This window comes from Echinops telfairi, unplaced genomic scaffold (genome assembly GCF_000313985.2).
Source record: "Echinops telfairi isolate 266 unplaced genomic scaffold, ASM31398v2 ScPeMD7_3533;HRSCAF=4204_0, whole genome shotgun sequence".
NCBI classification, from domain to species: domain Eukaryota; kingdom Metazoa; phylum Chordata; class Mammalia; order Afrosoricida; family Tenrecidae; genus Echinops; species Echinops telfairi.
Window position 1 is genome coordinate 87053511 of NW_022107431.1, and position 12795 is coordinate 87066305.

The 12795-nt window shown below is 40.2% G+C and overlaps 1 protein-coding gene across 2 annotated transcripts in view; it reads left to right on the forward strand.

Annotated features, from left to right (window-relative positions):
• RNGTT (RNA guanylyltransferase and 5'-phosphatase) overlaps positions 1-12132 on the forward strand; it is a 279701-nt gene extending 267569 nt beyond the window's left edge. For both annotated transcript variants that reach the window (XM_045294543.1, XM_004696250.4), the window contains 2 exons: positions 8128-8251; positions 9580-12132. In XM_045294543.1, coding sequence (XP_045150478.1) covers positions 8128-8251; positions 9580-9743 — 288 coding nt within the window. In that variant the 3' untranslated portion in view covers positions 9744-12132. The remainder of the gene's footprint in view (positions 1-8127; positions 8252-9579) is intronic.
• Positions 12133-12795: the final 663 nt, after the last annotated feature.

Here is a 12795-nt window from a genome sequence, read left to right on the forward strand (position 1 = left end):
TCTACCTATATTTATAGGTTTAGTATTAAGGTAGCAGATGAACATTGGGCCTCTACACAAGTACTCCCTCAATGCAAGAACACTCTGTTCTACTAAATTGGCTTTCCAAGATGCTCATCTTCCCGACATGGTCACTGAATACAAAGCCGGTGCATAAGCAAATGTGGTGAAGAAAGCTGATGGTGCCCGGCTATCAAAAGATATAGCGTCTAGAGTCTTAAAAGCTTAAAGGTAAACAAGCGGCCATCTATCTCAGAAGCAACAAAGCCCACATGAAAGAAGCACTGCAGCCTGTGTGACCACAAGGTGTCGAAGGGGTCAGGTATCAGTCATCAAAGAACAAAAAAATCATAGCATTTTGTGCTCACCTTCCCGATAAGATTGCTGAAGACAAACGGGTGCATAAGCAAATGTGATTCTTTTTGAATCTACCTTCTGCCACACTATAGAACCAGAGTTTGAATTATCAAAAAAGTGACCAACCTAGCTTACTTTCATATGACAGTTCTCAAAATATACCCTCAATATACAAGCATAGGTATGTAGGAGGGACTTCAAAACCTTTATGGAAAAAAATCCATTGTCTTTCTCTGCCCACCCTCCAATTGTCTTTCTATTCCATTTTTTCCATGAACTTGTTGAAGCCCCTTCTATAATTGTATTTATTTATTATTATCCTCCCTCTCTTTGTTCTTCATTCCTTTCTCTCTCCCTCTAAATAATAATTTTAGATTCTGACCAAAATAAGTGGTGGCAGTACTTTTTAGCATTGCCTTGAGGCTGTTGAAGGATAATCTTGTTCTTAAAGTATTCTAATAGAGGGTTCCATTGAGAAAGGGCTGGGGTAGGAAAAATAGAAGACAGTGCTGCCACCCTTTAATACAGTACCTCCTGTTTTGGTGACCCCCATCCATAAAATTATTTTTGTTGCTACTTCATAACTGTAATTTTGCTACAGTTGTGAATTGGGCGACCCCTGTGAAAGGGTCGCTCGAACCCCAATGGGGTCACAACCCACAGGTTGAGAACTGCTGCTCTAGAGCAGTGTCTAATATGACACTAGAGCTGCGATGGGGGGGGCGGGGGGGGGGTGTTGCACCACAACATGAGTAACTGTATTAAAGGGTTGCAGCATTAGGAAGGTTGAGAACCACTGTCCTAGAGTGTCTTATGTTATCAGAAAGTAAATGCTAAAAAAAAAAAAGATTTTTCTTTTTAAAGTAGGGGAAGGGAAGTTTCCTAAATATGGCTTTTAAATCCATGTCTCTGTACTTCCCATCGATTAATTGGATTGGACCATGCAAATAGAATGTATAAAATACTAATAGAGGTGATTGGTCAATTTTACCATTCCTGTGGTATAAGAGAGCCATTGCAGAAGCAGGAACAGAGATTCCTGTAACTGCCAAGAAGAAAGAGGCAACAGTGGAGCATGTGCAAGATCCCTGCCTGAAGTGGCAGACTGCTGCACAGAGCCCACAAGACAGGGTGGTAGTGAGACAGAGCCATAGGTGGCCTTCCTGGCCAATGGAAGCAGAAGTTCAGAGACCGAATGATTCAGAGACCAGGACCATGGCTGCTGGCTGAGAAGAGGCATGCTGTTGATCAATGACTGTGTTTTTAATGTTTTTTGATCCTGGCTTATGTTGTGTTGTTAGGTGCCATTAAGTTGTTTCCCACTCATAGTGATCCTATGTAGAGCAGAATAAAACACTGCCTGGTCCTGCACCATCCTCACAACTGTTCTTATGTTTAATCCCAGTGTTGCAGTTACTGGGTCAATCCCTCTTGTCCAGGGTCTTCCTCTTTTTCACTGTTCCAATAACGATGTCTTTTCCCAGGGACTGATCTTATCTGATAACATGTCCAAAGTGCATGGGAGGAAGTTTCACTAGTTTCCTTGCTTTTAAGGAGCATTCTGGTTGTACAGATTTTTTTGTTCTTCTGGCAGTCCATGGTACTTTCAATATTCCTCTCCAGCACTGTGATGGAGGTGTAGGGTGGTCTTTGGGCTTCCTTATTCAATGTCTAACTTTCACATGAGTATTGTCTTTGAGTTTTGTGTGGCCATTGCAACTAATATTGAACCCAGCAAAGAAGTAGAGTGCCATGGGAGAAGCAGTTGGTGTCAGAAAAGGGTCTAACAAGGATGGACGGTGGAGGCATGTCTGAACTCTGTTGTGACAATTGACCTTGGGCTGGTATGAAGTTGATTCTTCTCCTTTGGGCAGCCTAAGGAGGGCACGGGTGCCCTCCCTGCCATTTCCTGAGGGATGGAGTTGCAGGCACCATTGCAGAGAGAATTGGGGTAACTGGCATTGCATGCTGTGTTTGTGATATTAACAATGAGGGAAACTGGATCTGTCACCTGGAAAGTCTGACCCTGGGACACAACAGAGCTATAGGAGGGCCTTCTGCTCATTTTTCCCCAGATGACATGTACTCGAGATAATGAGTCACCATCAAGAAATGCTTCCAGGTGCTCACGGCCCAGCAGTCACGCCCTGTCTGCCAAGGGCTGCTGGATTTCAGGTCTCTTCTCCTGCTTGCTAGCCTTCCAAGACTTGAAGCCCTGTGACCACCTTTGCTTTTTGGAACACAGCCTTTGAATGTGCTTTGTGAGGGAATCATGGGAACTTTTCCTTTAAAGGGAACAAGTTTAAATGTTCATATTGTGAATCACTGTCAGATTATAAAAGACAAAATGACTTAAAAGGTGCAAGAGAAAAAAATGTGAATGAGTCAGAAAAACATAGGAGCCAGCCAACCTGAAAGGACTCCCAGTGGCCCAAACGGAACAATTTGAACAATGAAACAAGTGACAAAAAGTATTTCATTATAAACCCAAGAACAAAATAAACATTTCTGAGCCCAGGCTGATATAAAATAAGTAAATGGGAGAAGGGACAACTATATCTTACAGAAAAATCCCAGATATAAACGTAGACAAAATGGAGGAAATAGAAAATGTCATTATAAGAAACAGTGATAGATGCTGGAAGCAAGACCCACAGATGAATGCTAAAATTACGAGGCAGCATTAAAGAAAACTCAGATATTGGTATGGCTTGAAAGCAAGGAAGTTTATTTTTGGTGGTTTTAATGTTCACAAATTTGTTGATGCTCTTCCCAGGAACTGGAACTTAATTCCTCTCTTTTGAGTGAGGCTGGACTTAGTGACTCTCTGGCCAATAAGAGTGCAGAAAGGGAAAAATAAGTCACTTTACTGTGGAGACACCTTAATTTCCTAAGTTTTTAAGGTTAATATCACCAGGCATAAATCATGTTGATATCATCCACCTTAGATATGATCAGCGAAATGGGCACTTCCTGTGGCATGTCTCCCAAAAACTCCATGACTTCAGTCTAATGAGGAATTGAAGAGCATTCTGTAAAATGTCTGACCAATGTTTGTCAAGAGCAGGGGTCCTCAAACTTTTTAAACAGAGGGCCAGTTCACTGTCCCTCAGACCCGTTGGAGGGCCGGACTATAGTTAAAAAAACCAAAAAACTATGAACAAATTCCTATGCACATTGCACATATCTTATTTGGAAGTGAAAAAACAAATGGGGCAAAAACACCTGGCTGGCCAGATAAATGTCCTCAGCGGGCCACGTGTGGTCCGCCAGCCATAGTTTGAGGGCGCCTGGTCATGAGCCTGAAGGAATGACCGAGAAACGGCCACAGATCCAAGGAGATAAAATGACTACACTCACTGTAATGTTCTGATTTGGGTCCTAGAACAGATAGAGACGGTAGTGAGAAGCCTGATGAAATGTAAATGAATCTCTTTGGCAATGATGTCATACCGATGGTACTGTATTAGAATTAACGAGTGTACCCTGACATGTACCGTACTGACATTAGACCAACCTGGGTAAAGGCTCTCTGTGCTCTCTTCACAACTCTTTGGAAATCTAAATTTATTCTAAGATTAAAGGTTAAGAAAAAGCAAACAACTCCTCCTTGGTGAATTTCATTTGAAAGATACTTGCTGTTTTAAAATGTCTTCTGAGAACATTAGTTCAGAGGAATCCCCCTCTCTCCCCAAAGCCTTGGTGTGTTCTCCCCACAACAGATGAGCGCTTTCTTATCTGCTGCCCTGTCATGTGACAGAGAGAGTCAGTTCTCCAGCACTCTTCTTCCCCATTACAGCAGAAAGCAGCTTTGCTTGATTTGTCCAGGGTCGTTCAGCCAACACGGATTCTGTACCTTTTGTGACTTGAAAACGTGCTTAGCACTTACCTTATATACTCATGTATAAGCTGTGTTTTTCAGCACATTTTTTAATGCAGTTTTTGTGGTAAAATTAGGTGCTTTGGCTGATATTCGGGTCAGCTTATACTTGAGTATGTACGGTAGCTCACCAAAAAATACGCAGTTAAAAAAAGTGGCAAAATGAAGCAGCTGAGATTTTAGCTGCCTGTGCTATGGGTTTTAAAGTGCAGGTATTATCTTTGAACTTCTCATTCAGATCTTTAGAGGTTATACATGTAGTTTCTTGACTATCTCTTAATCCCTGAGTATTGGTGAATTCACTTAGTATGATGTACTCGATAAGAGGGCTACATAGGAAAACGTCTCCGATAGAGAATTAAAAGTGGTATATTGCTATTCACCCTTTTAAATACTGTCTCATAAATTCAGTGTTAATTATGGGCTTAGTTATAAAATCCTGATTTATAAATACTTTATTCTTATTTTTCTTTTTCCCCTTTATTTATTTATTTTAATAATTTTACTGGGGGCTCTTCTAGTTCTTATAATATTCCATATTATTCCTATTTTCAAGTTCACATTAACTAGTAGGATAACAGTTGATTTAGAAGGCCTAGTAGGATCTTGTTTTAGTAAATAACAACACATAGTCAGCTCAAGGTGATTATTGTTATAGTAACAAATTAGAATTTGGACACTAAAATTTAACCCCTCCACAATATGCCTATCATTCTCGTGATCTGGCCGTTAGTCTTTAGTTTGCACACATGTGGGAGATATTTTTTTTATCAGTTAAGTTTATTATACTGTCTAACCCATGAGTATGTGTTCATCTTTGTAATATATCAGGATAACTAAAACAATATTACTACTAGGGTCCCAGTGCAGACATGCACAAGTTCATTCCAAACAAAACACATTTAAAACGGTCTGTGATTAGTGAATGGCTGTAGACACGTTCTCTGAATAATACAGTTGGTTTACTAGGGTGCCATTAATTTTTTTTTCAAGATACTTTTTATACTATGGGGGGAAATGATTATGAGGCCAAGACTAATAAATTTTTAACAAAGCTGGACTGGGTAACTGAAACTTTGAAACAAGTTTATGGCAATGCCTCCCACACCAAACAGTAGTTTTCAGACATAACGAGTATTTTTAGGGTTGTCAGGAAGACCCCAAAGATGAATTCACGGCAGAGAGATTAGCTCAGAAGGTTATGGTGACTAGTTTTTTGGAATTCCAAAGGGATAATCCTGATTGATTTTTCTCAAAAGACACGGGACTTTCATGGAGCCTTATTAGGAAGGTGGTTTAAGAAAATTGAAAATTGCCCCCCCAAAAAAAGAAAGAAAAAAAACAACAACAGAAAATTGCCACGGTGAGAAAAAGACTAGGGAAGTTTCCTGAGGAATTCCCTTGGCCCTCGTCTTTTCTTCAAAGGTAGCAAGGGCTATCCTACACGAATTTTGCTGGGAAACGTTACCCTATCCATCCTACAGCACTGATCTTGCCCCTCAGATTTCTTTTGTTCCCCAAACCCAAAGAAAGTGGAAAAGGAATACAATTTGAGTCTCAGAAAGGTGCCGCAACGGCCATTGTGGCACATTGAAATGGAAGAGCACGGGGTTTTTCAGGAAAGGTTAGAGCAATGGAAACACTATCTTCAGACATGTACAGACCTAGACAGAGACCATGTCAAGAAACAATAGCTTTACATTTTGATTTTTTTGTTTAACGAAAGTTTGTGATTTCGTAGTAATACATTTTTGCATACAATCATAACTAGAGCTATCACTTTTCTTAACCATGATGATGCATTAAGGTTAATATGGTGGCAGGTACAGGCATTTTCAGGAAAGCTCTGACTCCCAGTTTGATAATATAATATATGTCCAAGCAGCTACAATGAGATTTTAGTTAATACTACTATTTAATTGCTATAGTTAGGCTGGGCAATGCATAATTTATAGCAATTCTGAAACTAGGAACAGAAGAACTATAAGCTATATGACAGACTTGCCAAAATTGCTATTCAACAAAAGTACAGACTGCACATAGTTGACTAGCAAGCCATTCTTATAAAATGCATATGACATATTCTTGACAACAGCTGTTTTCAAAATACGCATTTTTTAATATTAATGTGCTTTTAGATTTATAAAGTTTGTAAGCAAGTAGCTTAATTTCCTAAATTTATATTTCATAAACCATTTTACTCGTTAGATATGAGAGGGCTTCAAAAAGTTTGTGGGAAAAAGTCCCTTATCTTTTCATTCAGTTTTCCCATGAACTTTCTGAAGTGCTTTCATACTGTGTATCCAGTTGTCATTGAGTATTTTCCACATGAACTAATAAATCAGGAGTTCATTTGCCTATTTTAGAAATTAGGAAATAGAAACTTTGTAAGTTTAGAGACTTAACTATGTTTTATGCTGCATATGATGGGATGTCATAGTGACCCTTTAGGGCAGTGGCCTCCTGCCCCTGTGGGTTTCTGACACAGAAACTTGGCACCGGCGTGGAAAGTGCTGCTGATGCCCCGGGGGCCGTCGGAATGGGCTCAATGCAAGGAGTTTGGTTTGGTTATGACTTGTTAGAGGTGTTGGTTGCCTTGTATTTGGATATAAGTAATGTATCAAAACTAAAAGTAAGTGAATCCTTAGGAAGGAAGTAGGGGAACTTGATACTAGATAATGAGTATTTGAGAGTAAATGTAACAAGTTTACTAAGTGGGACATCTCTTGTGGAGGGCAGGGTGCAAATTGAGTTCTCCAGACACTAAATGTATTGGGTCTGTTGAATTTGGTGAATATGCAAATATGCCAATCAAACGTAACACTCATTAAGGGAAAAGGAATACAATCTAATAGTTGGCGTGGACATGTGTTTGTCTAATCTGTGAATTGAAAACATCTTTTAAATTTTTTCTTCCCTTCATATTCCTAGGTGGTAGTGAATATATGGGTAGGAAAATGAGAACATTTCAGATAATGCTAATGAAGTTAAATGATTGCAATCTAACATATTGTGAGGAAGAGTTGTTAGCTATGAAAGATGAGGACAGAATTAAAATACTACCCTGACTGGCATTTGATTTGAAAACTGCAAAGATAAGCTAGGTTCCTATTTAGGAAAACCATCTTCACAGCCTGATGAAATATCTTTTAAAAGGTTCTGTAGTTACCATGGATACTTGCTAGCGTTAATAAAGAACGTGGTGATCCACCTTCAATCATCTGAGGTGAAGTCACCAAAAACCAGTGCGAGGAAAAGTCGTTCCATCTCCAAATTCATACGAGTTTGGGAATGTAATGCAAAAGTAGCCCAAATGTCGGATGTTTGCTTCATTATCACTGCTTGAAAGCCAAAATGCTTAGGACACACACACATCGGCTCCATTCAATCCTTGTGCTGCTTTTCTTTTTTTTTTTTTCCTTGTGCTGCTTTTCTATGTGCAACTTTTTCTTTTAACGAGTGAAAGGAAGCCTTCAGAGTTCAGCCTGGGAATTTAGGTGATGAGGCTTTCCGCGGTCGGTGAAACGTCAGCAGCACACTGGCTTGTTGAGAGCCGGGGCCACAGACAGTATTGTAGGCATTGGTCCCCTTGGTAACATCTGTGCATCTGGCCCAGAAGTGCCTGGTTTATGCTTAGCTACTTTTAATTGCTATATATTGACAGCCACTTTCGGATAAGTGAGCGGGTGCACCCAGGAAGGCGGAGGCTTGATTAGATGCTCAGCGTGACAGGGTTCCACATGAAGAGAGGCGGGTTTTCCATGTTTCCGAAAGGGCTGCCATGAGCCGCAGTCAAGTCGACAGCACTAGGTTCAATGTGTCTGTCATAGGGTAGAAGCACAAAGCCTTTCAAATGATTTAAACATTTTCTCAATTCTCTCATAAAACAGGTGATAAAAGAGCTAAAACAGTATGACAATAAAATTATAGAATGCAAATTTGAGAATAACAGCTGGGTCTTCATGAGACAGAGAACAGACAAAAGTTTCCCTAATGCCTACAACACTGCCATGGGTGAGTATGCCAACCGATCATTGTGTGTTACGTTCAGACAGTGGAGGTGTTAGACCCAAAAGGTGGGCTCTCTGTGTTGTTCTGTGCAGAGTCACCCAGACATCACATTTGTCTGATGGGAAGATGGTGGGTCAGGTCTGGAGCCTGTAGGAAACTAGTTAGCTCAAATGGTCTCTCTAGCCTGGTGGGCTTTGGCTTATACACCCAAGAGAGGGATTTAAAGACAGGATAATGGGCTGTATCCAAGTTGAATTTGTTGAACAACAAAAGCCAGGATAATTTCAGTGCTATTCAGAACTTCAGAAACCATTGTTTGCCAGATGGTAAAAGACAAAGTTATCGGGGGGGAAATGTAATTCCCCACTCCTAAAATAGCTTCACAAACAATGGAGAACAAAGTACAAGAAAACTATTAGACATACGTCCCTCTCCACTCCAAAAACAACAGCCCTGTCCAGAGTGAACTTAAGAGTTTTCGCTGGGTTCAGTGTGAATGCTTTGGGAATTCAAAGTGGTAAGATCTTTAATAGGATCAGCCCAGATTGACGGGAGTGTCTTTTGATAGTATTACTAGTAGCAGTGCTACTCTGGCTTTCTCTTTTGGTGGGACTGAAGAAACAAGTAACGCCCCAGGTACAGAGTAATAGAATTGTGTACCTTTTGAGTGCACAGTAGACGATGGTGACTGTATGATAGGCATAGGAGAAAATAGAGAAATTTCCAGAATAGATTTTACAGCTTAAAAGAAAGCCCTTAAGGATTCTTGTTGGAATTAGGTAAGAACCCGTCATCAGGCAGGATAACTTTAAAAGTAGAAACCATCAAGCCGATGTCTTTTTTCCCCAAAACCAAATAAGTAAATAAAATTTAAAGTGCTGGTACTAAATTTTCCTCCCTTAAGAGAATGGTAGCAGTGGTGATCACCGTGGGTGATTCACAGAATGGACGTCTGCCTGAGGGGCTGGGCTGTAGCACACGTTTCCTGTGGAAATTGTGGTCGCGCATGGACTCTGTGCAATGTACTCTGTAAGATTCAAACCCCAGCCGAGCTGTTTGAAGGGATAGAAAAACCATAATGAAGACAAGTTTAAACCCAATGCTCCCAAGTTTTGCTTTAAAATTAATGAGTACAGCCAAGAGAGAAGCCAGGAGCAAAGCCCTTGTTTGGGGAGCCGGGGAGTGGGGCACTAGTTGAATAGGAAGCCAATTCTGTAATCTGGAGTGCTTAGCATATTGGGATGGCAAACCTTTCCCCTTTCTCATACGCATGTGGTGAGTTAGCTGGCTGAATGACCCCTCACATGAGGCATGTGTCTCTTTGTCCACAGCTGTGTGCAACAGCATCTCAAACCCTGTCACCAAGGAGATGCTGTTTGAGTTCATCGACAGATGCACAGCCACTTTTCAAGGACAGAAACGAAAGCATCACCTGGATCCTGATACAGAGCTCATGCCACCACCGCCTCCCAAGAGACCGCGCCCTCTCACCTAAGACCAGCTTGATCGCGGGGTGCAGGGGAGAGAGGAGTAAGGAAAAGTGTTGTCACCCATTTTTGCAGTCAGAGAAATCGAAGAGAGTGGCTGATGTCGATACACATTTGAAGTTTTTGTTTTTGCTCTTGTTTTGTTCTGTTTTAAAGAAAGGTATTGTAGCAGCCTGTAAATATTGATGTCTTTGTTTCCTCCGTGCTGCCAGTACAGTGTGGACTTAATACGTTTTCTCTCTGATAAACTCAGCCTTACCTTGTGGAATCTGAAGATTTGAATACCCAAAGGTGTAAACAAGATGGAAATCAATGAAAAAGAGGCCTTGTTTATATTTGGATAACTTCCATCGTTAATTTATAAAGTTAGCAACCTAGACTTGTGAGAGCACAGGACACTGTATTTTAGAAGTTGTCTTTCAACTGTGGTCAATTTTCCTTTAAAAACATGTGGGCAGTGGCATTGCACACTCTCGCTATCCGTGCTGTGGATTTCCTGCACTGGGGTTCCTGCACTGGAAAACAAAGGCACGCTTTGTATTGTCTTAAGAACTGTTTTTGGAAATGTAAAAGAAAAGGGTGGGAAGGAAAGCCCCATGTATGTGCATTGCATCCTTTTTAAAGGAAGAACATTGTTGTTTTTCCCATCTGTTAACTATCGTTTGAACTACAACATAGACTCCGTACCTAGTATGCCAGTTCCAGTTACTTCAGAGCACTTGGATGTACACCCCACCATCCTGAGTCTTCTCTCCTGGGAGGTTTTTGTTTTGTCATGGTTTTGAATGCCAAGGGCGGCTTCTTGGCCTTACCTCAGTGGTATCAGCACATTGTAAATTACATTAAAACTCACAACTCACTGTGGTCTGTAGAAGTGATAGCAGATACGAATGATGTTGTGTTCGATCCGTTGTACCAAATGGCCAAGGAAATGCCAGCTGACTTCTTTGATTAGAAGGTAATGTCAACGGAACAGAATGGTATCACTAGAAATTGGTCTCCCACAGCTACATAAATGCAGAGGCAAGAGGCATATACTTGTAGGAACTAACCAACAAGGAAACCAAGACATTCATTTTCAAAGCCAGAGCAGCTGCTGTTGTCACATACATGCATTTTGAAAATTGACTTGTAGGCCATTGTTGAAAAATTGTGCTCTGATTGATGTGTGAAGGAACTCTGAGAATGGGCCAATTCAAGGCTAATGTATTTATTTTTAGAGGTGCAGGTTTTAAGTGTATGTATTTAAAACATTTCCATGCTCTGAATTTTATATATGTATACATATGTATATGCATACGTATGTGAGTATATGCAACAGTGTATGTTTTTTTAATACAGTCAGACATGAACATCTAAATGGGTTACCTAATAGACCGAAACTCTGACAGGATTTCTATACAAGATAGCACAGACTAACCAAAAATGTATTTATATTCATCTAAGTTTTCATGTTTTTAAACAAGGTTTTCTCCTGCAGTGCTTTTCTATAAGAACTACTAAAGTCATGTGTGGGTTTTTTTCATTTGTTGTCCCCAAGTTATGTAATGTGTAGTAACGTGATCCAAAATCCATCTTAGTGATTCTTTCTGAGAGTACAGTTCTGTTTTGGGCACTAAAGAGATTAAAACACCTGAGTGCCACAGCGACTTTTGAAAGAGGGAAAGTTCCAAAGCTTCACAGTGTCTTTTACACAGTACATTTCTAAAAATGCTATGCAACTCCAAAAGTCTGATGTCTACTTCCCCTGGAATAGCGACTCTCTTGACACGGTATGTTGCTTTCTTCTGAGCCTGGGTAAAGATGAAGCCCCTTTGCAGAGAAAAAGCAATCCTTTGCAATGATCCCTAATAGAGTTAAAGTGTTTATGGTAATTGTAACCTTTCAAATGCGTTAATGTGAAAAGAGCATCTCATTTTTTAAAAGATTTTGATATTTTTTCTTTGTCTTTGTGCATTTTAGCAGAAGTTAAGTTTCTGAATTTATCTCTTTTCAATTACAATGATGTGTAATTGCAGTTCTAAGTCCACCTTAGGACTAAGACCCAGCTGGATCCTTAACACACTGATACCTGCAGCTTCAGGACAGTCCCCTAGAAGGTCAAGAGATGATGCCAGAGACAGGAGTCGGGATGTTGTGAACGAGATGCTTCTCTCAGCCCACTTGACAGTAACTCTTTTCTGAGATAGAAATTTCATAGGTAAGAATAAGAAAACATAACTTTCTTGAGTTCCCACATTTCAACATTGTTGATTTGCGTTGGGACAAGGTGTGGGTGCCTCCTGCCTGGATGGATAGTTACATTTGCTTTCCATGAAATGCTCAGAAAATGTCAGGACATTCCTTCTCTAATTGTCTGTCAGTGTGCATTGTAATAAAACTGCTGATTTAAAAGAACAGGCAATACCTCTGCTTTGTTTTACTAGTGATGTTTTTGCGTGTGTTGCCCCTTTATTTAACGGATGCCCATGCTGACCTCAGATCCTGCTGTTGGTTAACCACAGCCTGATAGAATCCATCTGGTTTGTTGCACTCTGGAGATCACCACAAAGGCACAAGAAACCAAACAATTTGATTGACCTGAGGGCGTGGCAGGGCAAATCTTTATAAATATTTATGATGTTGCTGTTCATCCAGCTCATCCTAACAGTCTACTGTATCAGAACATTTCTGTTACATCAATAATATTCTGTAGTGATAAAATAATAAGCTATCAAAATTTTTAGTTCACTGTTCATTTTGGGGAGAGATAAGGCTCATACCCCTGTAAAGATTTAGTCTTAGACACTATGTAGGGTCACTCTGGTAGTGAGTTTGGTTGGGATACACTTCAAAAAATGTTTTTATTAATAAATAATTTTATCGGGGGCTCTTAATAACTCTTACATTCATTGTATGTCAAGCACATTTGTACATTTGTTGCCATCATCATTCTCAAAACATCTGCTTTCACTTGAGCCCCTGGCATCAGCTCCTTATTTTTTCCCCTCATTCCTCGCTCCCCTCTCCCTCATGAACCCTTGATAATTTATAAATTATTATTTTGTCATATCTTACACT